The sequence below is a fragment of the Biomphalaria glabrata genome, chromosome 1 (assembly GCF_947242115.1).
Source record: "Biomphalaria glabrata chromosome 1, xgBioGlab47.1, whole genome shotgun sequence".
NCBI classification, from domain to species: Eukaryota; Metazoa; Mollusca; class Gastropoda; family Planorbidae; genus Biomphalaria; species Biomphalaria glabrata.
This window is the reverse complement of record NC_074711.1, coordinates 88,221,429-88,248,404: the sequence shown is the minus strand read 5'-3', so window position 1 is coordinate 88,248,404 and position 26,976 is coordinate 88,221,429. Positions and strand designations below refer to the sequence as shown.

Here is a 26,976-nt window from a genome sequence, read left to right as displayed (position 1 = left end):
GATTAATAATCACCCTTCAACCTTCTGTGCAGTACAGGTAACTTCACTATTAGATAATCAGGGCTCTTAAAAATGACCACTCCTTCTTTCACCTGTAAATGATATTTCAAATTTCAACACATTTTAAACAAAGCTTAGGGCGCAGAAAATATTCTTCAATTTTTGATAGTCATCTCCTTGATACCACATTTCTGTGTTTAAAAAAGGATATTAGAAATGTTTAGTTCATGTCAGGGCAGTTTTCTCCTATTTATTGAAATACACATTGAGGATACTTAAGTAAAATGTGTTTCTTTATGTTATTGAGGTTAGATTTGAATATTTATATTCTCAGAACTGAATGTTTTTCTGTTTTCAGAAACAGTCCCAACTTTAACAAGGAAGTCTTTGTGGATTTTATTGCAGCTCAAATCAAAACACTTTCATTTCTGGCCTACATTATCAAAATTTATCAAGTAAACACTGTTTGTTATTGTCTGTAAAGTATGCACAAACTATTTATACAGAATCACTCAATAGTATGACAACGGTTGATCATATCACACTTGCAATGTTTTGATTAGTGACATTTATAATGATTAAAAAAAAAATATTTTTCTAGTTTTTCTGTAATTTTTATTTTTCTGTTTTGCAAAACAGAGTTTAGAATTTAGACATTATACTGTGAAATATAATTTATCCAGTTTTGTGTGTGTATGTGCTATAGATTGTTTTTGGCTTTGACTAGGGTTAGTCATGGTCATTCTTGTGATGTTTTGGCACTGGAGCCTGAGTTGACAATGATTCAATCTAAACTTTTTTTAAAAAAAAAAGGGGAATGTCAAAATATTAAACATTTACTTTCCACAAAATCTGGCAGGTGATGTCTAATACTAATGCAATTTGAGAAATGATTGTTTTACTTTGCAGACAACATAAGACATCAATTAATTTACAAATCTTGAAAGCTTTTTTTTTTTCTTTCTTAAATTGCATTTTTTTATACATTCCCCAATTTTTCTTTGCAATTTTTTATTGAATTTCTTAACTGTGCTTGGTTTAGTTTTATCATTATATTGCTTTCAACCAGGGAGCAGTAAACAGCCATTCCCAGCAGATGGTTCAAGGTTTGTTGGGGCTGATGTCGCTGTGTCCCCAAGAAGTGGCTCACTTGAGGAAGGAGCTACTCATGGCAGCCAGGCATATACTTTCTACAGATCTCAGAAACAGTAAGAAAATAAGTTAAAGTTTCAATATACCCTAACCCATAAAAATAAACTTTATAGAATCCTAAATGCTGCTGGTAAAATCATTGGCAAAAAACAAACCTATTTGGGCAGCTAACAAGATCTTCGAAATAAAGAACCACCCTTTGTGTCAGGATTTTGCGATTTTACCATCACAAAAGAGATACAAGACACCGATAGCAAAGACAAACAGACACAAACACTCTTTTGTTCCCCTGGCAATTAAATCATTAAATAAGAACAATCTGATATAAACTTTGTCACATGTGAATTATGAGCTAACATGTTTATTCTTCTGCTATATGAGCAAATATTTATATGATTTTAGATTTCAGGTATGTTTTAGAAATGTACCTTTTTTTTTTTCTTTTTCTTAAAAATATTCATTCTGGCTGTCACATGGAGTAGAAAAAAAAAGAATTTTTGTTTCATTCAAATTTTGATAGAAGATTAAAAGGAAACAATACTTGTCCTTCTGAAACATTAGCACCTTCAAGGATATGTCTGTTATCTTTTTAACTCTTTCTCTCCTAACAGACGATACCAACGTTGATTCCACCAGAATGTGGTAAATAATTACGGAGAGAAAGAGTTAAGGATCTTGACAATCAAGATAAAACAAATGATCAAAAGCAGATTAAATCTTTGCAAAACATTTTTGTTTATTGAAATATTACAGAAAAGGAGAAAGGTGTTTATTAACCTTATAGAACAGAAAGCCATTAGGAACATTTATCTTCACAATTATGCAATTAAAAAACCTGAATGGTTAAGAAAGTAAACTGTACTAATTGGGAGCAAACACAGAAAAAAACTTCTTACTTTTAGTTTCAGTCACTGAAATGAAATAGCATAGAACACAACCTAAAGTCAAGCTCCCCTTTCAGACCATGCTGTCTATAGGGCAGATGATGTTAAGGTCATCTGTTTCTTTGTTCAGTGGTTAATTAACGAGTAAGGTGTCATGTGGCCAGCACAATGCCCAGCCGCCTTTACTAAAGTCAGGTACCCATTAAAGCTGAGTGGACTCGGGGCGCACTAAAATCCCAAAATTCAAAATTCCCGTCTTCACCTTAGATTCAAACCCTAGACCCCAGGTTGAGAATCCCTCTGTAACCCCTCAGTCTCTAAGAACACAGCATTTATAACCTGATGGATATTTGTTATGCCTTGCTAGTTCCTGGTCTCAGAGAGTGCTAAATAAAAAAGGTTGTCTATGTGTATGTATTGAAAAGTTTCTGGTTTTGTTTCAGGATTTGTGCCAGTGATTGACAAGTTGTTTGATGAAAACATATTAATTGGATCAGGATGGACCACTTACGAGTCTCTAAGGTAATCTGATAGTCGATATTAAATAGACAAACTTATCTCAGAAAACATCAAGTTTTGATAGAATAAACACAGACAGCCTGTCATACTGTGTTTTATTTATTATTCAAATAAACTTAACAACATAGGAATTACTGTTGACACAGACAAGAACTATGTACACTCGAGACATCTTCTGTTTGTGTCAAATATTTGCACCATGCTACAATACTGCTGAACTCTCATCGCTAGCCGTAAATGACCATTGTAGTTTCTTTTTATCTTAACTAGAAATCATTATGTGTTACATTAATCTTATCAATTTTGTACTTAGTAAAATATGAATAAAATGCAAAGACGAATTTATTTTCTTATACAAACTTAATTTTCCCTAATTACCCTTATCACAACCCAGAATAGGCCCCGTGCAATCCGTTTTGCATAGGTCCCCGTAATCTGTAGGACCGGCCCTGTTCTTAAGTGTACTCAACTTTAGTGGTACTATGATTTGGAGGAAGTAAAGAAGAATGGTCAATTGTATTGGTTACTTCATTACTACTTGCCATAGGAAACTTGAAGAAGAAAACAAAGACAAGTAATGTACAAGTTATGACTCAGTTCCTTTCAGGTTCCCCATTATCTATTTCTGACTCATACAATCTTTCACCCCCTTTGTGTTAGCATTCCTCTGATTTAAATACACAAAAATGAGGGAATTAGACCTGGATTCAGAATTAAGAGACCTGACATTGATTGACTTTCATTGTCTCTAACTTGTCTCTTAACTTTTGTTCAACTTTGAATACTTGAATGTACATTTAAAGACATTGCCATTATTATATTAAACAAAAAAAAACAACAACATTAGTCATTATAAAGTTATTGAAAAATGTACTATTTTGTGTCCACAGGCCATTAGCTTACAGTACTTTGGCCGATCTAGTCCATCATGTCCGAAATAATTTGTCTCTCCATGACCTATCGCTGGCAGTTAATTTGTTTTCTAAGAATGTCCACGACGATTCACTTCCCAGCAGTATCCAGACCATGTCTTGCAAACTTTTACTCAATCTTGTCGACTGCATCAGAACCAAGAGTGACCAGGAAAATGGAAATGTATTTACTTTCGCAAAATTTGAAGTAGATTTAATGTGTTTGAACATGTTGCTTTAGAAAAATGTAACTATATTGTCTATTTTCACTTGAGGGCTTGTACACACAATGTAAAAGGTCCCCCTCCACTTCCCTTTTATTTGTTTCACGATTCCTATACAGTTCATATTTTGCAATGACAATTTCTAGACAATCCTTTCTTTGAAATGCACTCTTCTTGCTCCAGCTCCAAGACTTGTTTGTATTGACACTAATATAATGGCTCTTTTCAGGGGAGAGAACTGCTACTGAGAATGTCTGAAGTGTTTGTAATCAAATTTAAGACTGTTGCAAAAGTTCAGCTGCCTCTTCTTCTAAGCAAATGGTAAATTTATGTCATTGTTACGCTAACAGTATTTTGGAAAAAAAAAATCTTTTTAATAAATAACTATGCTAAATGTTCGTTTTTTTTTCACTTGAAGCAAACCATCCAACGAACCAGCTAAACTGGCAGAATCTAAGGCAATCTGTCCCTCACCAACAAGTGCTCAGGTAATTTGAAGACATTTTTTTTTTTTTTTTTAATAAATCAGGCTTTGCTTACGTCAAAATGTAAAATGGGAAAAAAAAAATTTTAACCTTTATATTCTTGCTTCAGGTCGCTCAACAATTGATTGCCTCGGGGGATGGTAAACTGCCAGAGTCCATCAAAGATGAGAAACTTCAGTCCCTCTTCACTACAAGTGTTGAAGCTAAGGATAAAGAAGACAAGGTACGTTTCTGTACAGCAAGTCATTGTATTTACTTAAAGTTGTCAAATAATGTCATTATAGGACAAAGAAGACAAGGTACATTTCAGCCTTCTGTACAGCAAGTCATTGTATTTACTTAAAGTTGTCAAATAATATCTTATTCCAATCTTTTCTCACCAGCCCATGATGCGTTTTGGGGCCATACCTAACCACAACAGTCCGTACTCCGTCTCAGAGTGTCGTAGTTTGATGAAGACTTTAGTCTGCGGTGTGAAAACAATAACTTGGGGGACTCTCAATTGTAAAGCTCCTGGTATAGGTTGGTGACTTCTTTTAGTGTTTGACTTAGCTCTAAGTTAAAGGAAAACAGATTTAATTCTGTGTCAAGACTTGTACTATTACCACAAACGATGTTTTAGCATTGAAGTTTTATCAAGCGTTGTATAACATGATTGTCTTCATGAAGATTGTACAAAATTTGCACATTTCAGTGAACAGCAAGCAGTTCATGTCTAAAGAGATTCTTGTGTACGTGAGATTGTTGAAGTATGCACTAAAGGCTCTGGACATCTACACCATCTGTGTCAACCCCAATGGAGGACTTTATGTGCGATCTCAAAAGTATTTAGTCTTGTCGTTATTTCTCTAGATATTGTTTTCTTGACTAGCGTAGTGAAATAGTAGTTTAAACCTTTCAAAATGTATGTTCATTGACTAAACATCTACTAAACATCATTTTGTTATAAATTCTAAAGACTTTAGTTTTGTAAGCTTGTTTAAGAAATCAAGTACCGTATTTAAAGATTCTCAAACATTTAGTCTGTAGTGCATGTGTCTTAGATCTACTATTCTTTCTCTGTAATTATTTTCTTCGTTCCGACAGAATTATTCATTTTGCTCATAGGTATTTCACTACCATGTTATATTTAAACATTTTTGTTTAGCAGAAAATGTAATTGGTATAGAACTAACAGAGATTGTACAGCCTTTTTTATATAAAACAAATTGAAGTTTATAAAAACCAAAAATAAAAGGTTGTTTTTTTTTTGATAATGGAATTTTAAATAAAAACTTACTCACTGTGTACAAGTCTCTTTAGAACAGACTTGATCTAGGCAATATTTTATGATCCAATTGAGCTAAAAGTATTTTTTTTATGATAGTTACTCATATTTTCACAAAACTTAATATAAAATATATATAAAACATTTAAATTGTCTTGAGGTTACTACCCCCTGAACGGTTATTATACAAAATAGAGCTTTTTCTTTGCCCCCATAGTTTTTGGTAACACCACATTTTAAAATGAAACAAAAAGTTTATCCAAAGGGAAACTATTTGCGATTAAATTAAGTGATTAAAAACATTTAGGAAGGAAAGAAAACAAAACAACCGACTTTTTAACCCATAAAGTGCTGAGATGTTTTACAACAAGTGCATACAAAATGGAATTACACTTCTGATGTTTAGAGGCTAAACTACAACAAACGTTTTAAGGGTTAAGCATTGAGGATAATATAGTCAATTAGGCTGCCGGATGGGATATCTTCAAGTAGTAGAAAAAGAATTAAAACTAAATAAAAAGTGTGCAGAACTTAGATTCACTAAGTTTCTTGTTTGCAAGTTCTGTCTAATGCCGTTCATTATAAGGCTTGAAGGTGTGAAAATAAAATAAAAGAAGAGAAAATCAAATACTTATGTAACTATGTTAATTTTATCTAATTTAGTATCCAGAATGTAAAGGTCAAAGAGGAAAAAGAGGCTTTGGAGCATTTTGCTGGTGTTGTAAGTATTCCTGTTGTTTTACTTTTGGTTGTTGATGTATCATGTTAATAACAGTTCTGGGCTTTGGTAAAATCACGCAATGAGTCACTGCTGGTGCATGCACCCTAGTTGGACACCCCTAAAATAAAATTTTGATTGTTGTATGTATATATTTAATGTCCATAAAACTCATTTCAGTTTACCATGTTGACTGCCATCTCGTTCAAAGAGATCTTCTCTTCCGTTATTGAGGTGAGCTATTGACTCAGTCATAAACATTTTTGTCTGTTTTCAATTTTTTTTTTCTATTTATTGTCGCTAGGTTCTATATATCAAGAAATTTAATGCATAAACAAAACTAATCAGTTCTTACAAAAAATTTAGTTTATTAATTTATTTCTTAAATGTACAATATCTGGTGATTTTTGTAATTATATTATATTCATAGTTTAGTTTGATTGAAATATTAACTTTAATGAAATCATTTTTTTTGTGTGAATCTCTACAGTATATGGTGGACAGAATCCATGGCAACTTTGCACTTCAGGTATTTATTTTGGGTGAAACTTGTTTTGAATATTTTTTTTGGTTAAATGTATTCATTTATCAATGAAATTCTTGCAATGCAAAGCAAATATGTGGTGGGACGTTTAGCTGAGTGGCAAAAAACTGCATTGCTACTTAACAAGGGGACTCTAAGACAAATTGTGCTTTTTCTGAGTGCTTAAAGATAGCATGGAAAACTTCTACAAAGTATCTCCCACCTCCTCTCTCTCTCCCCCTCCCACAAAAGAGATAGGGCCATAGCAACTGTGCTTGCTATAAGCTCCTTTTGTTTTGACTAGTATCACATTTTTTGTTTTCAATATGTAACTTTGAGAGGAGCTGAAATTGACATTGTCCCATAGAATGACATTTACGTGATCTCTTGGTTACTGTTTCCTATTGCTAATCTCCTGAATTTTATTTTTAAAACATGGACTTATTATATAATTAAAATATAGGATTAAACTACTAGCAAACAATTTGATAGCAGAGCAGAAGAAAATATGACTTTAATTATTGTTCACTTCAATGGATTTTTTTTAAAAATGTCGTATATTGATTCTTAGCCTTTGTCATCTCTGACAGTGGAAGATATTATGTATCAACATAATACAAAATAGAATTGAGCTTTTAAAAAAGTGCTTTGAAAGAAAGCAATCATGTTTGAATCATGCCAATAATACTCATGCTTGCGCCTTCTTGCCACTTAGCATAGTCAAATAGATTTGTTTGTATTGTGTTAACGTCTTTTTCAGATCGTTGCCAACTCATTCCTGGCTCACATGTCTACGTCGGCCACCTTCGCCACCATATTAGTTGAATACCTGCTTGAGAGGATCCACGAGATGGGATGTAAGCAGGTTACATAGTTAATTTGAATTTATTTTTTAAGGTACCAAGCTAGGTCTAACTATTGGTTGTATTCCTAATGAAGATAGAATCCAATACAAGCTGTTGAGAGAGAGCTAATTTGTTTGCTTAGCTGGGAAAATAAATTCTTGTTTCTTTAACAGAGGTTATATATATAAATTTATTTATATCATAAATGTTATTTGAGTTGCTAATTTGATCTTTTTATCAAAGATCATTCCAGCCTTACTATTGGTCTTATAACTTGTTAGTTTATGTGAAATTTTGCGTCTTAGGAATATGCATACACCTTATAGATTCAGACAAGTTGGATATAGACTTTCTACCAATTGTGGACCAAATTTAAACCTATCTTGTATAATACAATCAATGCATTTTCTTCAGCCAGCTCATCCACAACTTCTACATATGCTAAAAAAACACTTCTTGCTAATGAAGATGGTGTATTGACTGCTAAAGTGCTTCAGTGTCTGAACTTGGTGGAAAAGCACCATTCTTTTAACAGTAGCAGCAGTGGTACTGATCTGTATAAAAAAAATGTTTCCTGACTCAGTAGTTGCTTCTGGTTTTTCCTTCTTGTTAAGGAAAGCAGCATAGATGTCAGCATTTGGGATAGTCCCATACTGGACTGAATTACTGCCATTCCAATAATGCACTTAGCTGCTTTGATTGCAGTGGGCAAGTTAATGTTTTATCAAAGCAGCTAGATGTTCATGTATATTACTGGAATCGTAGCAGTGTAACAATACACATTTCATATTTTCGAGGCCATTCAATAGCTGAGAAATATGCAGATGAAGCTGAAGCTTAACGAAATTTCAAGCTTTGACAAAAATGTCAAGCTTTTACCAAAATCTAATGACATGCCCCATGAGGCAAAAGCAAAGTTAGCTAACTCATTGTTCTAGAAAGAATACACAGCTTCATTAGCTTTTAAACTGTTGAGTTCCTAGTCATTTGTATATAGTGTTAATATTAATCTTTTATGTAGATAAAAAAAATGGGTAATGTTTTTTAATCATATAAATTATTTGTTTTTTTTAATAATTTGGTACCATTATCATAGTCTTTTTTGAGTCTAGAATTATTTTTTTTTAAATCTGGAAAAAGTCTGGAATTTAATAATTGTAAGATGTATAAACCATGGTATTGTTCCATTGATGAAATTTTGAGATAAGCAAAATAATCCTGATTCCTAGATAAATATTTGAACTGTTTCTGTATATGATGTCTGTAAGCTTATAGCCCACCCTTCTATCTGTCCATACAATTCAAATAATTTTAGAGTCTTACAAAAGTAAATATATCAGTAAATGTAACATCAGCAATAGAAAAAAAACTTGCTTAATTCTTATTTTTCTAAAAGAGAATTTAACTCTTAAAAAAGTCAGTATGTCATAAACATTTTGTTTCCCTGCTAGCCAACATGGAGCGCTCCAACTTGTATTTAAAGCTGTTCAAAATGGTGTTTGGTTCCGTCTCTTTGTTTGCTGCGGAGAATGAACAGATGTTGAAAGTAAGTAGTTTGATTGTTATATCGCCAACTGCCTTAAAGCTAAAGTCTTGAAAGTAAAGTCTTGAAATTGTCATTCCTCCAGCTGCCTCCCATTCACTGTTGTGGTTTACATGAGATCTTTTCTCCTTTTGTCTTTCTTCCTGCTTTGACACATTTTGCACTAATTTTAATACAGTTGCTAACATTCATTAGAAGTCCACGTAGGTTTCAATGAGCCCCAGTGGCGGCTGAGCGGTAAAGCGCCAGGCTTCCGAATTGGGTGTCCCAGGTCCAAATCCTGATGAAGACTTGGATTTTTAATTTCTGGATTTTTGGGCGCCTCTGAGTCCACCTAACTAATGGGTACCTGATATTAGTTGGAGGAAAGTAAAGGTGGTAGTTGTGCTGGACACATGACACCCTCGCTAACCATGGGCCATAGAAACAGATGTCCTTTACATCATCTGCCCTATAAGATAACGTCTGAAAGGGCCCAATAATCTATTTTAAGTCCAGCACTCATGACCTTTTAATTAATGAACATTATTGTGTATTAAATATAAAAAGGATTGTAGGCATATTTATTTATATTCTAGTAAATCTAAGGCAGGCAACTCGGCGAAGTTCTACAGTAAATAAATAAGTGTGTTTATTCACCAGGACAGTCTTCTACATTCAAAGAGTCAAATTCTACCTGTTTATTCACCAGGACAGTCTTCTACATTCAAAGAGTCAAATTCTACCAATCCTTTCCCCACCAAACCTGAATACGGACCAACGACAGCCTTCCCTGAACGTCGATTCAGATCCCTATTAGTCTTCAGGCAGCACAAAAGATGTCTCCTTAGGTCCCAACAATTTAAACTTTCCCTATCGCTAGATACACTGTTCTTTCCTCTCTTACAGTCTTCCTGTGGTTGTTCAATAGTGCGCTCGTCAGCACCAGAAGCACTGGTGCAATGCAGGGTTGCAATATTAATAATGAACTTTTAAATTTCAGCCTCATTTGCACACAATAGTCAACCGTTCAATGGAGCTAGCTTTATCTGCCAATGAGCCATACAACTACTTCTTGCTATTGAGAGCACTGTTTAGATCAATTGGTGGAGGAAGCCATGACTTGCTCTATCAGGAGTTTCTTCCCTTACTGCCAAACCTGCTACAAGGTATTTAACTTAGTTTTAGTATATTGGTCATATTACCCTTTTTACACAAATACTGATGTAGTTGATACAGATTGCTACTGCCATCTAGTGACTTCTAATTTTATACTTTGAAGGTTTAAAAATTAAGGTTGCCAGTGCTAATTTGAAGTCAATTTTTCTTGTAGGTTTAAATAGTCTTCAGAGTGGGTTACATCGGCAGCATATGAAGGATCTGTTTGTAGAGCTGTGCCTGACTGTACCTGTTCGCTTGAGCTCTTTGTTGCCCTACTTGCCAATGTTGATGGATCCTTTGGTCTCTGCTCTGAATGGTTCACAAACATTGATCAATCAGGTCAGTTCAAGTTCTTTAATAGCCAATGCTAAGCAAAATAAAATAAAAAAACACCTAACAAACTAGAGATTGAAAAAAATTAATGGGAGTATTTACTATTGTTGTTGTCAATTCTTAGCTGGGTGTCTAATTTATATCATCATCTGACCCTTGACTTTTGTCGTAGGAGTACAGTGACTGCTCACATAACCAAATCAGTTCTTAGCAGGATATTAAGAAACAGGCTTGTCCATTCTTTTACATTGTCTAGCCAGCTTTTATTTGGACAATGCTCTCTTCATGCTTCCTTCACTGTACCTTGAAAGATGACTTTTGACATTTGAGTCATGTCTTACAATATGACCGAACCAGCTCAGCTTTAGTCTCTTTTCTCCATATTGAAGAGTTTCTCCTTTTTTGCCAGAGTGATACCCAGCATTCATCTGTAGCGGATACTTTCAAAGTCTTGAATTCTTCTTTCAGCCTCAGCGTTCAGTGTCCTACTTGCACAACCCTATAGGTGTAGAAATACCACTAAATAAAAGTTTTATGTATAACTTAATTATACATAATTATTATAATTTCATTTTGTGTTGGAAAAAAAAAAAGTTACTTTTATTAATTTTTCATATTTTTATTTTGATTGTCGAAAAAGAGGTTTATCAAATGTGTTTAAATCTTTTGTCTGAAGGGTTTAAGGACACTTGAGCTGTGTGTGGACAACTTACAGCCAGACTTCCTGTATGACCACATTCAACCAGTCAGAGCTGAGTTGATGCAGGTGAGGAGATCACTGTGTGGCTTGCTAGTTTAGACCTTTAGTAAGACAAGCAACTGGCACAACCATTTGACTGAAACTTTTGTTTAACTCTTTCCCTACGTAATAATTTTCCTCCTTTCAATAGTGCTATTTATTTTGCCCATTTGTAATTCACCATCCACTTGTGATTAAACTTCAATCACTTTTTTTTGCTTTTTATCAGAAAATGTTATATTTGGTATTGAATTATAGGAGAATGCATGCTCTTTTTTCACAAAAACAAATAAAGTTTGTAAATCCAAAATCAATTTAGCTTAATGGGGATCAAATCAACATTGGCATCGTGAATTAGGAGAGAAAGAGTTAAATAGAATGGAAACTAAGATGACTGGACATTGTCAGTGGACAAATGCTTGTAGAGGCTGAGTTGAGTACCTAAAGCAGCGCAGAAATCTTTTCCCTGCTACCCCTCGTCTCATGTGTTTGTATGAGATTAGACTTATGCAAATTGGGCTTGCTATGGAAGCAGAAAAGACAAAACCAATAATAATTGCAGCAAACATCCAAGGAAACATGTTTTGGTGCAGTTGACAGTTTGTCTCCCCTATTTTGACGCAAGCTCTAATTTGGCAACATAAGGCCTAGGTTTATTGACCAGTGACTTAATTTTACTTAGTATTGGTGACATAAGTCCAAGTTTTAGTGAAGACAAACTTAGTATGAACTTAGTTTTGTCAATAACTACATTATCAGAAAAAGAGGCGCGGTGGCTGAGTGGTAAATAGCTTGGCTTCTGAACCGGGGTCCCGGGTTCGAATATTGGTGAAGACTGAGATTTTTATTTCGGGATCCTTGGGCGCCTCTGAGTCAACCCAGCTCTAATGGGTACCCGACATTAGTTGGGGAAAAGTAAAGGCGGTTGGTTGTTGTGCTGGCCTCACCCTTGTTAAACATAGGCCACAGAATCAGATGACCTTTACATCATCTGCCTTATAGACCACAAGCTCTGAAAGAGGAACTTTACTTACATTATCAGAATACGTTTTTTGTCTTTGAAATTGTTCTATAGATATTGTATTTTTGTTGCTTATTGTCCTTTGTTAGTTTTTTTTTTTTTATACTTAATTTTTTATAAAATTGTTCTGGGTTTTGCATTTAGCAAAAGTTGTTGTTAGGTTAGTTTTTTTTTTTTTGATGGTTTGTATTTTATTTTGATTGTAGTCATGTTTTTCAGTTTGCATATTTTCTCCTTTTTTTTTGTGTGTGTGTAGATGCTTATAGATCCTACCCTGTACATTAGTCTTTGGACAGGATTAAATGGATTTTTAAAAAATCACTGCCATTGTCAAGATGGCGTGCCAAAATGACACATAACTCTGTGTAACACTTGACTGGAAACTCTTGCTAAGTTATTGTTATAATTAGTAGCAAGTTTTAATTATAATGTCGCTAAAGCGCTTATGCCTCTTAAATCAGATCGTTAGCTCGATGTGAAAACATCTTGCCCTAGGAACTGAGCCATGTATGCTGAAGACTTTTGCATTGTCATTTAAATACATGCCAACTTACTGAGCATTTAATATAATATTAATTTCACTTCATCATTGTTAAAGCTTGAGAAAAAAAAATTGTGCTTGTTCACTGATGGCACCCAAAACAGCGTAATATTGTATAGAAATGATATTGACAAAACAGTTCCAATGCAAGCTAAAAATTGTAAACTTCAACAAATGGTGTTAGCGTTGTATTGGTATGTCAAGCTGCAAGTGTTTTATTTTTTTAGAAAAGAAAAAAAGTCATTGAAATCAATAAAATGATTGTGACCTGGCCCAAATTATTTGTGGTAGTATCTCTCTTTTAATAAATAAAATTAACACAGTATACCATTAAAAGAAAACAAATTGGACATTAATTTTAAAAAAATTAATTAGCTTAAAAAAATTATTTGTTTTAAAAAATTAACAAAAAACAAGAATAAAATATTTAAACTTAGACAAAATCATTAATTTTCATTAATAGCTAATGTAAAAGCATGATCATGATCAAACCTGAGAACATGTTTGCTTTTTGATTATTGACTTTCATAAATGACTTTATCATAATCTTTTGCTTCTTTATTATTCACTAATATTAACTAATCTTTAGTCAAGTTTAAAAAAAATGTTACTGTTTCTTAACATCTAACTTTTAAGTCTGTCAACATGTTGTTAACCTTGCACTAAGCATACAAGTCAACAAATCAAATTTAGACCTACTAAAATAATTATCTAGTTTAAATAACAACTTGACAGGCTGTCAGAGTATAAAAAAGAGAATTAGCCTAACAAGTTTATTTCTGACATGATTATTCATACAATATTGATTTTAGGGATTCCTGAGCTAAAAAGTGTGACGCATTTTTATAAATTAACTTTTTAAAAAATCGAAATTTGTATGTTGAACTCTTAATTCTAATTATTGGAGCAATCCATAAAAGTGTTATGAGAACTAGGCCATAAACTTAATTCTTCTGGGAGTTTACTAAATTTTAGTATGAACTGCAGTCAAAAAAACAACTAAAACATTCCTGCAAATTAATGCTTAAAATAGCTTTAAAAATTTATTTTACAAAGTAGGCAAGCCTCAATGAAATACTATTAAATGTTGATACATGCATTTGACAGAGACTGTTTGAGACAGTCTCCTGATGTCTTGACTCTCTTTCTTGTCTACATTGACATTGTTTCTATCAGGCTCTATGGAGGACATTAAAGAATCCCCAAGATGCAACAGCTGCTACTGCTTTCAGGGTGCTCGGCAAGTTTGGTGGCGGCAACAGAAAGATGTTGAGAGAGCCGCAGATGGTATGTTCAGATAGTAGCTACACATTGTTATTTTATGCTTCAAAGACATTAGATATTTGGTGGATGTTTTGAAGATTACAGAATTAGGTTGTCCGCTTTGATATAAAATATTTTTCAGTCAATATCTATGTGAAATAGATTCTACTTTTTAGTGGCCCAACTTTACATGAATATGTTCAAGTTTGTGTCAATTAATAACCATTTGTGTAAGCTGTGGGAAGTCATGGGCAATTGTATAAATACTACCCATAATGCAGCAGTTGAATAAAAAAAAATTATATTTCAGTAATGGCATTTGTATTGACAAATTGTATAGGCAATCAAAGTCAAACATTCTAACTGCATTACCAAGATTTTTAATGCCAAGCTTGTGAAATGAATGTATACCTAGCAATTTTTGTTTTTTTCAAACTACTAATCAAAACATGTCTTTTACAACCATTGGTTTTATTGTTGTTGTTTTTTTGAAGTCTTTCTTTCCAAGACAATAATTTGGATCATCATATGATAATTATTGAATATTATACTGCTCGGAATACGAAAAAATTGTGCATTGGGATTTAGTACTACTAATGCTCCTTAATTGCCTTATAGAAGTGTTCTGGTGTGATATGGTTAAAAGTTACAGTAGTTCTGAGTGTTTGGAATCTGGACATGACAAGTTGTATTACATGTTTCAGTTGCAGTACAATGCTAGAGAAACTGTAGGACCTTGCATTAATATCACATTCCAAGAAAGTAAAACTCCAATTTCTTTACCAGTTGAAAAGGTAAGGTTGCACGGTAGAACTTGCAAATAAAATTTTTTTTTAATAGCTTACTGGAGTTGTATTAACTTTAAATACATTTTGACAAATATACATTCCTGGTATGGGGTGTGGTGCCTAAGGGCTTAACCCCTAAGCTTCTGAACAGAGGAGCTACAAGATCAAAATGTTGATAATGTGTGGTATTTTTAAAGGGTAAAATTTTAGGATAACTCTTTTGACAAAAGTTGGGGAAGAAAAAAAAGCAGTTGGGTAAAGTGCTGGCCACATGACGTCCTCATTAACTATCAGATTAGTGTGGCTGGGTGGTAAAAAGCTTTGCCTCTGAACAGAGGAGTCCCAGGTTCAAACCCTGTGCTTTTTAATTTTGGGATCTTTAGGGCACCTCTGAGTCCACCCAGCTTTAATGGGTACCTGACATTAGTTGGGGAAAAGTAAAGGCGGTTGGTCGCTGTGGAGGCCACATGATAGCCTCTTCAAACCATGGGCCACAGAAACAGATGACCTTTACATCATCTGCCCCATAGATCTCAAGGTCTGAAAAGGAAACTTTATTTCTTTTTTTTTGTACATTATCTGCCCCATGGACTGCAAGGTTTGAGCGACTTTCTCTGTCTGAGGGTATTTCTTTAAATACTCTGTTGTTACTGTTTTTTGGTCTCTCTTCTTTTTTTTTTTTTTAAATTGACTGTCATTGTTTTATTCTGTTGGTACTGTTTTAGGCTGTGGAATTTGCTGTCATCACTCTGAAGAATTCTATGATTGAGTCCTACAACCGTCGCCAGGCCTATGACCTAATTAGATGCTTTCTGATATCTGTGATGAACCTGGAGGATGATAAAATCGTAATGACGAATCTGTTCTCCCACCCTAGGTGAGTTTAGCAAGCGGGCTTGTGCATTGTGTTACTTTGTATTTCAAATGTGCCGTTAAACAAATAGTTCTATCTTTTTCCCTTTAGCTTTAAGGACAATGAAATAGTTCAAGTGAATTCCCAGATCTACAAAAACCCAGATTCCTATTCTCGTAAAGTTCATGAACAAGCGTTAACAGGAATGTTTGGTAAGTTTTTATCTCTGCTTACAATAGTACTAGTACTTACATTAGTACTAACCAGACAGAAAATGAAGGCATTATGTGTGCATTGTTAATATATTTGCTAGAAATCGAAATTAATTTTGTGGTTATTACTTGGAATAAAAGATGCTTCTTAAGAGGAATAGTCGATGATTCAAATGAAATAAAAAATTTATTTCTATTTTCCACAGTGGCAGCAGCAATTAAAGATCTGAGATCCACTGCACTCCAATTCATGGCCTCAATGGTGCGACACTGTACTCTGATTACTATCTCTCAACAATGTGGTAAGTGACTCAATTTTTTGATGTAATAAAAAGCAGGAGAGCTGCTGGCCACCCACTTTTAAGGTATACTGATGTTTGTAAATGTGACATGAAAATCTTCAAAATTGACACCAACAGTTGGTAAAATGAGGCATTGAATAGATCCAGATGAAGAACAAGCATAATGGAAGGGTCCTGGATGGCAGATGGTGTACGCACCAGAAGTAGAAAGAAGGGTGAAAGTGATACACCCTCTTGTGATTACAGATGCCCGACCTTGGCGGCAGCTGTGTGTCAAGGAATGATCTCTTTAGTCACATGAGAAGTTTCAAAGGAAATAGTTTTTTTCTTGACACAGAAATGCCAGATGATTGAGCACCTTTGTTATTAAAATGTATTGCAGAAAGCATCAGATATTCCAAATGCACTTGTGTGTGATGTTCCCTAGGGATGTCAGAACAAGACACTTCTTGATCATGTTTTCTTTCAGTTGATTAAAAACAATATGTAAACTTGAGAATCCGGCCAAAATGTATGCAGTTGTGCATTAGGAAGACCATGGTCAGTTATTTCTGAGTAAATCTCTCGTTACACTTCAATATTACCATTCTGTTGCTATGGTTATTTTGGCAATGGACATTTTAAAAGTGTTGCAGCTACACCTACTTATTTACTGTTACAGATAAATGATCAACTTTTCTAAGCAATAGTCACAAATCCACAAAACACCTTTTTTTCACATGTTCTGATAGTTGCAGACAAAACGGGAATGAATTGAATAAATGTATGGAAATAGGATCTCTCAACTGTTCTTATTAATCTTAGAGTTACACTTCTGACGTATTTTAAAAATAATTGATCTTATATTTTTTTTTAATTTCAAAAACATTAAAACAGGTCACATTGAAATGTCACATGTCTTATATTTTGCAAAAAAAGACTTCACTTTACATTAGGAGCTGGTGAACTTTTTGGAAAAAAAACCTGTGATATCAGGTTTTTAAATATTATATATAACAGGCTTCTATGAGTTTGTTATACATTGTTAATAGAAATTGACTTTTTGCGTACATTTTTTTTTTCAAATCATTTTGTGGGTTTTCAAAATGTGAATATTTGTCTGTGAAGGTCCATTCCCAGTGGGAGACAAGCAAACCAAACTCCAAGGCATGGACACACAGATATTGGTGGATGCTCTTGCTACTATCATGGGACATGAGGAGAAGGAACTTTGTAAGCCTGGAAACATTTCACTGGTCATCATTATAGAGACAGCTACTATCATACTAGGCTCTAAAGAGAGGGTAAGTCATGTAGATTTATAATGCAATGGTTTTCTGTATAGATCAGCGGTTCTCAACCTTTTATGCTCGGCGACCCCTTTTTACAAGCCCCCACTCTGCCACGACCCCCACCCACACAGCAATAGAAGAATAGACAATAACAATCCATATTTTCGATGGTCTTAGGCGACCCCTGGCAAATCGTCAATCGACCCCCATGGGGGTCGCGACCCACAGGTTGAGAACCCCTGGTATAGATAGACAGAACAGCTACCATCATTCTAGGGACTAAAGAAAGAGTAAGCAATGAAGGATTAGAAATATTAGATGCCCAAATGAGCCACACAGAATAGCTACCATCATTCTAGGGACTAAAGATAGAGTAAATAATGAAGGATTAGAAATATTAGATGCCCAAATGAGCCACACAGAATAGCTACCATCATTCTAGGGACTAAAGATAAAGTAATGAAGGGTTAGAAATATTAGATGCCCAAATGAGCCACACAGAATAGCTACCATCATTCTAGGGACTAAAGATAGAGTAAGAAATGAAGGATTAGAAATATTAGATGCCCAAATGAGCCACAGAGAATAGCTACCATCATTCTAGGGACTAAAGATAGAGTAAGAAATGAAGGATTAGAAATATTAGATGCCCAAATGAGCCACACAGAACAGCTACCATCATTCTAGGGACTAAAGATAGAGTAAGTAATGGACTAGAAATATTAGATGCCCAAATGAGCCACACAGAACAGCTACCATCATTCTAGGAACTAAAGATAGAGTAAGTAATGAAGGATTAGAAATATTAGATGCCCAAAAGAGCCAGTAGGAAATTTTGAAATGTTAACACTTAGTTATCACCCTTTGTTTTTGTTTTTTTCTGCTTTATTTAATCTTCTCTACATTGTTATGTTGTAGGCCTGCCAGTTGCCTTTATTTGAATATGTTGCTGAGAAAATGTGTGACTTGTGTTACAACAGAGCTTGGTACTCTAAATATGGAGGGTAAGTCTTAGTGTTACTTTCATAAACTAAAATCAAATGACTAAATTTAGCACAAGTCCTAAATGTTGCCTAGTATTGTGTTTGCCATCTGAAGTGTGTACAAATCACTATTTCTTCCCCAGATGTTTAGCCATCAAATCGTTGTATGACAGAATGAGTTTTAAATGGGTGTTGGAGCATCAGTACACATTCCTTAAGGCTTTACTATTTGTCATTAATGACCTAACATCCGAGGTAAGAAAACCTAATTTCCTACATCTGAGCCTTTCTGTTAAAGAAACACACAAGCTTCACTTAGGTTTTGCACAATGTCAGAAAATATTTTCATTTTGGTCCTGGAATAGTTAATGAGTTACTAAAACAATATTTTATTTTGGTCTTGAAATAGTCAGAGTTTAAAAAAAAAAATGTGTTTTTTTTGGTCCTGGAATTGTAAATGACTTTCCAAAAAATGTTTATTTTAGTCCTGAAATTGTAAATGAGTTTCAAAAAAATGTTTATTTTGGTCTTGAAATTGTAAATGAGTTTCAAAAAAATGTTTATTTTGGTCTTGAAATTGTAAATGAGTTTCAAAAAATTGTTTATTTTGGTCTTGAAATTGTAAATAAGTTTGAAAATAATGTTTATGTTTGTCTTGAAATAGTCAATGATTTTCATAAAAATGTTTATTTTGGTCTTGAAACAGCGAAGGAATGAAATGGTGAAAAGGAAGACTGTTTTGAGCATTTTGCTTTGACCAAAACTTTGTCTTGTGTTCCAGGTGTCCAGTGGCGCTGTGGAGTTGGCTCAGAAGTGCATTGAGGAGATGCTCAGACTGTGTGCTAGACCACTGGAAGGGGACGAGGCAACTGAAGAGTTGATTGCTGCCCAGAAAAAATCATTGCATGATGTTGCACAGAAACTGATTCCACAGATTACAACGTCCAATACTCTAGTCAGGCAGCAGGTGAGTAGGAAGTTGTAGGTTAATCCAATACTCTAGTCAGGCAGCTAGGAAGTTGTAGGCTAATCCAATTCTCTAGTCAGGCAGCTGCTAAGTAGGAAGTTGTAGGCTAATCCAATACTCTTGTCAGGCAGCAGGTGAGTAGGAAGTTGTAGGTTAATCCAATACTCTAGTCAGGCAGCTAGGAAGTTGTAGGTTAATCCATTACTCTAGTCAGGCAACTAGGAAGTTGTAGGTTAATCCATTACTCTAGTCAGGCAACTAGGAAGTTGTAGGCTAATCCAATACTCTAGTCAGGCAGCTAGGAAGTTGTAGGTTAATCCAATACTCTAGTCAGGCAGCTAGGAAGTTGTAGGCTAATCCAATACTCTAGTCAGGCAGCTAGGAAGTTGTAGGCTAATCCAATACTCTAGTCAGGCAGCTAGGAAGTTGAAGGTTAATCCAATACTCCAGTCAGGCAGCTAGGAAGTTGTAGGTTAATCCAATACTCTTGTCAGGCAGCAGGTGAGTAGGAAGTTGTAGGCTAATCCAATTCTCTAGTCAGGCAGCTAGGAAGTTGTAGGTTAATCCAATTCTCTAGTCAGGCAGCTAGGAAGGTGTAGGTTAATCCATTACTCTAGTCAGGCAGCTAGGAAGTTGTAGGCTTATCCAATACTCTAGTCAGGCAGCAGCTAAGTAGGAATTTGTAGGTTAGTAATAGCTGCTTGTTATGATCTTTTTGCCTTGAATATTGTTGCCACTTATCATTGACTGTAAAAGTTAAAATGGAAATAATTATAATTCCATTAAAAATACTATATTGAAAGAACTGTTTTGACGTGTTTAAGGGTAATGATACAACATAATTTGGCTTTAGTTTAGTCATAAATTGTTCTGTATCTGTTACAATAATTTGTATAATGTGTATATCAAACAGTGCATGAAGTCATTGAAGATTTTGTCTGAAGTCACCAAGAAGACTGTCACTGAGATCATGGAGCCTCACAAAGAACTTCTGGCAGACATGATACCACCCAAAAAACATTTGCTGCGGAACATTGCATTGGTCTCTCAGATAGGACTTATGGTCAGTCTTTTAATGGGAACTTATGCTGAGTTTTATTAGATAGAACTTATGATGAGACTTGTTTGATAAAACTTATGATGAGTCTTATTAGATAGAACTTATGGAAGTCAACATTACATTTCTCAATATAAAATATTTCGAATTCCAACTTGGCCCAAATATGGGCACATCATGGCCTGAATTGTGCAGATGTGCCAAAAATCCAATTTCTTACAAAAGGACCAAATGGTACTATGCTATGGAATGTGTGGCTGATCTTGGCTTTTTTTACAAGGGGGTTTGAGTTTGAATCTCAATTCGAGCTGAGTTGTGTTTGCTGAGCACCTAAAACCTTCTCCCAAATGCCACTTCCGTCGCAGGTCCACAAAAGAGATAGGACCATAGCACACTGAGCAAGCTATATCATAATATATGCGCTATACATAAACAATCGAAAAAAAAAAAATCAAGTAAAACAATTGAAAAAAGAAAACCCAACTCTAGTTTGAATTTCTCCCTTAAAAACACCAGTAAGTAAACAAAACAATGAAGCCAAGCATGACACGTCCATCTAAGTGCTGACCCCTTTTTTGCTATAACAATAGTTCTCTGTTGTCAACAGGAAGGCTATACATTCTGTGTTACCTTAGAGCCCAGGCTGTTTAACTTTGATGCCAATCAAGTGGAACATACTGTCTTCTTCAATGAGGTAATTAGATGTATTGCTTAGATTTTACTATCGCTTTTCTTTCACTTAGATTGTCATTATTAATTATATTACTCCACTATCAACATAAACTGGCTTGTAAAACTTTGCATAAATTCTCATGTTGCTGTAGGTATTTCACATGTGTGATGTGGAGGAGAATGTACTGATGAAACAAGCTTGTTACAAGAACATCACCAATCTGGTGCCACTCAAGAAAAGTGCCCTAAGTGAGTAGTGGTTAGATCAGGTTTTTAATTGTTTGACATTCTTTGGACCTTTTAGATTTAGTTTTGTTTTATAGTCATGTTTCTATTTAACAGGAAAGAGAACTTAACTGTGTTTCTATAATTATTATTTTTTTTTTTTCAATACCCATCATTGCTTCCGGCTAACATTCATATGAGCTTAAGACAATGTGGTCAGTTCACTTTGTTGGAGCACAATTGACCATGAAGCTCAATTAAATTGTTTTTTTAGGTGGGAGGGGAGAGATTCTATTGCCACTGTGGTAGAGCTACGTTCTTTGTGTTACCTCTAGGAAATGAAATGCTTCAGCCTGTTTTTCTTTCTGGGTATGCTCCTGTAGCCTTTGATCAGCCAAGATCAGCAGCAAGGCAGCAATTGTTTAATTGTGGAGTTGTCTCTCCTAGATGAGTTCCTATCCCTAGTGTAATGAGTTTTTTATACCCGGGCTTAGAGTCTAAGGGCCTTATACTTGCTTTTTGCCATAATTTCCCTGGACTTTTTAGATGTTTTAAGTGAATATCCTAACCACTGGAATACCCCACCTCATCCTCCATGACTGCAAACAAGTTGGTCCGCAACAGTATATTTGATAATGACAGCTAACCCTTATATGTAAGGGTTTTTCCCTTGTCTGCCACCTGGGGACTCGCTTGTTAGAAGATGGTAACTGTTCCAAGTATAAATAAATATGTATGCATCTTTCACAGAGGCTTTGGCAGCATGTAATCTTGTGCTGAACAAGAAGGAGAAAATCTTCCAGACTTTGTACAAGGCTCTCAACAGCTCTAACTCTGAGATACAGGAAACAGCTCATGAATCAATGAAAATGGTGAGCTCAGGAAATTGTTTCTTTTAAGCTCCATTTCATATTTTTATTTTCACATACTGTAATTTAAGGAAGCGCAGTTGTTTGGTGTAAATACTGTGTCGCGCTCATCTCAAACATATGTCATAGGATTATTGTTATTTTATACCTAGTTCATGCAAGGTTGTGCCATAGATGTCGAGATGGCTTACACTGCCATGCGCCCATTGTTGTCATACCTCAGCGACTTCCGCAGTCTGACACTCAGCATCATCAAGAGACTGTCATCTTTAGTTCAACTTTTCCCAAACAGTTTCAATGAGAAATTATGTGAATCTATGCAGGTAAGTTGATCATACTGAAGTTTACTTGTGGTCCCTATTTGAAATACACTCAATACCGACTTTATATCTCTTAATCCCATTCATAAATTGCACTACAAAACAGTCTTATGTGCAAGACTTTTTCAATACTAATTTTGTCTTTCATTGTCTAGAATCATCTGAAGAAATGGATTGAGACCGCCCATACCAACCAAAAATCTGGTCAGCCAAGACCTGCTGGCCAAGTGCTGTCCACTGTAAGTACTGTAGAGCATTGGATATCCTTGAGTTTATCTACTTTGTGCTTATTGTTAATGATTGATGTGCATGTTTGTATTCCCTTTTTTAGGAGGTTCAGCTGTGTGCAGCCATCATCAACATGTTTCATTTAATTCCTGCTGCCAGTAAAAACTTCATAGAGCCTTTAACAAGTCTCTCTTTAGTTGGGGAAAGAGCTTTACTGATGGAGGTATGTTTAATTAAAGGTTGCATATGTTTGTTTGTAAGATGTTTTACATTTTCGGATGTTCCTTCAGAGTTGAAAATAAATTTTCTTCCTAGTCCAAACCTCCCGCAGGTCAACAGGGGATGGAAGCGGGCAGGGTTTGAACCTGGGACCATGGATAAGTCTGAAAGACAGTCCTTATTTATTTACACTGTCAAATTATACATACAAGTGTTGTTTTTTTAATTGTGAAAAATCTATACTTTGATAGCATAGTTTTTATTAGTAAAATATTTCTATTTGTAGTGCATTTTATATTATTTCAATGTATATAGGCTAGTGGTCCATTTAGTGGACTCTCTTGATTCTAGGAGGCACTGCTGTGCAATTTATATTATTTCTATGTATATAGGCTAGTAGTCCATTTCGTGAGCCCCTCTTGAAGTTTCAACTGAAGTACCCAGCACAGGTTGTGGATATGTTTCTCACTGAAACAGCTTTGAAAGATCAGCAGTGGTTTAGATACTTTGAGGTGAGACTTGATTTGGTTTGTTTAAAGCATTGCGTGTCAAATGTTAAGTTATGCCATGTGAACTGTTGAAATATTCACTGATACTCAAAGAATAGTTCATTCTTTACTTCCGCTTTGTTATTTCGTTGTTTGTTTTTTTTTTGACATGTCAGTTTGTGATGATTCTTATTGAGTGATACTTTTTATTTTCAGTTTTTGTTACATCATAAAGACGGTGGTAAATTCTGTGAAGCTTTACGAGCCAATCCTAACCGCTTGGCTAACATGTTGTCTGGTCAACTTCAGGTAGTCGAACATTTAGTTAGAAATGGGATTGCTATGTTTGTATGTGTTAGCTATTATCTTTATACTACATTAATATATTGACAAATGCAACTTTGTTCACATTGACACATTGATTCACCAGACTGCTCCTGCAAGTCCCATTGCTAGTCCAGCTCCAGTGAAATCTGAAGTCCAGTACAGAGCTGTCAGACTTGTGGCTTTGTTGGTCAGGTTTGATGAAACGTGGCTACCTCAGCAGCCTCAGATGGTGAGCAGGTTTCTCCTTCTGTAACTGTTTTTAACAATTTTATGCAGATTATACATAAGGAATGTTCACTGAGGCAGTACTTGTAATGTTTTTGTTTTTACTCCAATATTTCAGAGATCATTACTTTTGTCCATATGGGTTTCTGACAGCTTCCTAGAGAGGCACAAAGCTGTGGTAAGTTCAGTCACATTACAATCTACAATAGAGCACTGAACTAATCATTCATTGTCACTGATTCGTTTTGTTCATTATCATCTTATTTAGGATGAACTTGATTACATCTATTGGAAAGAACCAGCTCTGATACTGAAATGTTTAGTGAACTATTTCAAGTAAGTTCTAGTTAAGCTCTGATTCTGAAATGTTTGAACTGTTTCAAGTAATTTATAGTTTAGCTCTGATTCTGATTTAAATTTGGTTGTAGTAAATTTTAGTTCTGGTGGTGGTTCTCCCAAAGTGGGAGGTGAATTAACATTTCTTGTTTCCTCAGGCACCACACTGACGACTGTGAGCTTCTGTTTCACATCCTGCGCTGCTTCATTCACCGCTTCATACCACAGTTTCAGTTTGTCAAAGATTTTCTAGATGAAACAGTTGCAAAGGTCAGTATCTAATTAAAGAGTTTCATTCTAACCATGACTCAACTCATGGTGACAAGGCAATGTTATACTTTAATTAGAATGTTTATTTTTTAATTTAGTCTTGTATTAATTTAGTAACAAATGTATTTGTCTGATTAGGCTTACACTGCAGACTGGAAGAGAAAAGCATTTTTCAAGTTTGTGTCCATATTTCATGATCCAACCTGGCCACAAGAGCTCAAAGCAAAGGTCTGTAAACAGTTGTGTGTATTTATCACTTTTTTAAAAAGTGCAATTTTTTTATAATGTAAAATGATCAACAAAAGATTATGGTGTGCTGTTGTTGTTTTTTTCCTTACTCAAATATTTGACTTGATATAAAAATGTGCAAGCAGGATTGAAGGCAAATGAAACTTCAGACAGGAAAGCAAAAAATTAATTTTATATTGTTTAAAAGCTGAGTTGCTAAAGATCAGTCGGTGTATCTAGAAAAGATATTTTAGTGAAGAAATATCTTTGATGTTGATAAATCTTATTTAAGATTTTTAACTTTATAAATCTTTTATCATTATTGCTTTGATAATAAATCTTTATCTGTCATTATTTTGACTTATAATTCTTTATCATTTTCATCTTGTCTAAAATTGTTCATATTGATACACTTTTTATAACTTTACCATGTTTTAAAAATATTCTAATAAATCTTTTTTTTGTTTTTGTTCAAAGATCTTGCAGTACATTTTAATTCCTTGTTTCTACAACTCCTTTGAGAAAGGAGAAGGGGATAAGCTGATTGGTGGGCCCCCAGCCCCTGACCAGGACAACGAGGACAACGTCATCAGTGTCTTCATCAACAGGATTATTGATCCAGAGAACCCTTTTGGCACCTCCGACGCTGTCAGAATCCTCCTGCTCCAGTTCTCATCCCTGTTGGTGGAGCAAGCCTCCTCCCACATCCATGATGCTGCAAACAAGTCAGTGCTAGAGCTTTTCATCTCTATGTTTCAAGATAAACTGGACAAAATGGCCAGAAATATAAATTAAAAAATTTTTTTGTTTGTTTCAGGAAACAAGGTAACAAACTGCGCAGATTAATGACCTTTGCCTGGCCTTGTCTTGTTTCTAAAAATTGTGTGGACCCAGCAACCAAATATCATGGGCATCTTCTTCTGGCTCATATTATTGCCAAATTTGCAATTCACAAAAGAATAGTCTTGCAGGCAAGTAAAAAAAACAACATAAATTTTCTCTCTTTTATAAAAAAAACAAACCCCTAGAATATTTATTTTTGTCGTATTTTAAATTGTTTGGCTTCTTGTGACTCAGGTGTTCCACAGTTTACTCAAAGCACATGCCAACGAGGCCAAGATGGTTGTCAGACAATCTCTGGAATACCTGACGCCTGCTATGCCCAGTCGCATGGAAGATGGAAATGTAAGGAGTTTTGTGTTTCTCGTAACGCAGCTGTAAGAGTACTTAGTATAATATACAATGTCTCTGCATGGTCAAAAGTCATAGTCTACTAATGTTTACTTCCTGTGACTATTCCCAGGGCATGCTGACTCACTGGACAAAGAAGATCATTGTGGAAGAAGGCCACAGTGTCAATCAGCTGGTTCATATACTGTAAGTTTTTTTTTTTTTAATTGCTTTTATCTAGAGCAACTTTCATGCTTATAACATGCTCAGCGTTCTGTGGTTCAGTCTCTTTTTGTGGACCAGTGTGTGTGTGTGTGTGTGGGGGGGGGGTATCTTGGTGAAGGTTTTTCGTGCTGCCTTTAGGCACTCAGTAATAGTTCATCATTTTCTTTATACATACACTTTGTGAGTTAACTAGACAATGGTAGATAGCATCATATTGAGTTGACAGCACAATTTGGGGCTTAGCATCATATTGAGTTGACAGCACAATATGTGACTTAGCCTCATATTAAGTTGACAGCATAATGTTACTTAGCATCATATTTAGTTGACAGGACAAAATGTGATTTAGCATCATATTATGTTGACAGCACAATATGTGACTTAGCATCATATTAAGTTGATAGCATAATAAGTTACTTAGCATCATATTAAGTTGACAGGACAAAATGTGATTTAGCATCATATTATGTTGACAGCACAATATGTGACGTAGCATCCAACTTAGACAAAGGTATTTAATAATTATCATATCAGATTATCAAAATTCTTGTTGCTATCAAACTCTTTAAATGTATATCTGAATGTTACAGAAACATTGGTTCTTATTGTTAATCTTTCATTTCTTGCTACTTG

The 26,976-nt window shown here is 34.8% G+C and overlaps 1 protein-coding gene across 14 annotated transcripts in view; it reads left to right on the top strand.

Annotated features, from left to right (window-relative positions):
• Positions 1-26,976, top strand: part of LOC106065015 (transformation/transcription domain-associated protein-like) — a 64,039-nt gene that overhangs the window by 4,822 nt on the left and 32,241 nt on the right. For 12 of the 14 annotated variants that reach the window (XM_056018396.1, XM_056018395.1, XM_056018387.1 and 9 more), the window contains exons 9-52: positions 359-455; positions 1,043-1,208; positions 2,480-2,558; positions 3,446-3,650; positions 3,920-4,011; positions 4,109-4,178; positions 4,285-4,398; positions 4,559-4,697; positions 4,870-4,999; positions 6,106-6,163; positions 6,341-6,394; positions 6,651-6,689; positions 7,444-7,540; positions 8,980-9,074; positions 10,054-10,219; positions 10,384-10,550; positions 11,221-11,310; positions 14,022-14,132; positions 14,813-14,902; positions 15,622-15,773; positions 15,861-15,961; positions 16,168-16,263; positions 17,371-17,546; positions 18,453-18,538; positions 18,661-18,772; positions 19,299-19,484; positions 20,398-20,547; positions 21,149-21,235; positions 21,366-21,462; positions 22,189-22,310; positions 22,460-22,630; positions 22,783-22,866; positions 22,959-23,078; positions 23,467-23,586; positions 23,779-23,871; positions 23,993-24,118; positions 24,233-24,292; positions 24,383-24,450; positions 24,609-24,720; positions 24,859-24,948; positions 25,426-25,673; positions 25,766-25,919; positions 26,026-26,133; positions 26,252-26,325. In XM_056018396.1, the coding sequence (XP_055874371.1) occupies positions 359-455; positions 1,043-1,208; positions 2,480-2,558; positions 3,446-3,650; positions 3,920-4,011; positions 4,109-4,178; positions 4,285-4,398; positions 4,559-4,697; positions 4,870-4,999; positions 6,106-6,163; positions 6,341-6,394; positions 6,651-6,689; positions 7,444-7,540; positions 8,980-9,074; positions 10,054-10,219; positions 10,384-10,550; positions 11,221-11,310; positions 14,022-14,132; positions 14,813-14,902; positions 15,622-15,773; positions 15,861-15,961; positions 16,168-16,263; positions 17,371-17,546; positions 18,453-18,538; positions 18,661-18,772; positions 19,299-19,484; positions 20,398-20,547; positions 21,149-21,235; positions 21,366-21,462; positions 22,189-22,310; positions 22,460-22,630; positions 22,783-22,866; positions 22,959-23,078; positions 23,467-23,586; positions 23,779-23,871; positions 23,993-24,118; positions 24,233-24,292; positions 24,383-24,450; positions 24,609-24,720; positions 24,859-24,948; positions 25,426-25,673; positions 25,766-25,919; positions 26,026-26,133; positions 26,252-26,325 (5,052 nt within the window). The remainder of the gene's footprint in view (positions 1-358; positions 456-1,042; positions 1,209-2,479; positions 2,559-3,445; positions 3,651-3,919; positions 4,012-4,108; positions 4,179-4,284; positions 4,399-4,558; positions 4,698-4,869; positions 5,000-6,105; positions 6,164-6,340; positions 6,395-6,650; positions 6,690-7,443; positions 7,541-8,979; positions 9,075-10,053; positions 10,220-10,383; positions 10,551-11,220; positions 11,311-14,021; positions 14,133-14,812; positions 14,903-15,621; positions 15,774-15,860; positions 15,962-16,167; positions 16,264-17,370; positions 17,547-18,452; positions 18,539-18,660; positions 18,773-19,298; positions 19,485-20,397; positions 20,548-21,148; positions 21,236-21,365; positions 21,463-22,188; positions 22,311-22,459; positions 22,631-22,782; positions 22,867-22,958; positions 23,079-23,466; positions 23,587-23,778; positions 23,872-23,992; positions 24,119-24,232; positions 24,293-24,382; positions 24,451-24,608; positions 24,721-24,858; positions 24,949-25,425; positions 25,674-25,765; positions 25,920-26,025; positions 26,134-26,251; positions 26,326-26,976) is intronic. The other 2 variants (XM_056018397.1, XM_056018392.1) reach the window with 1 other exon arrangement.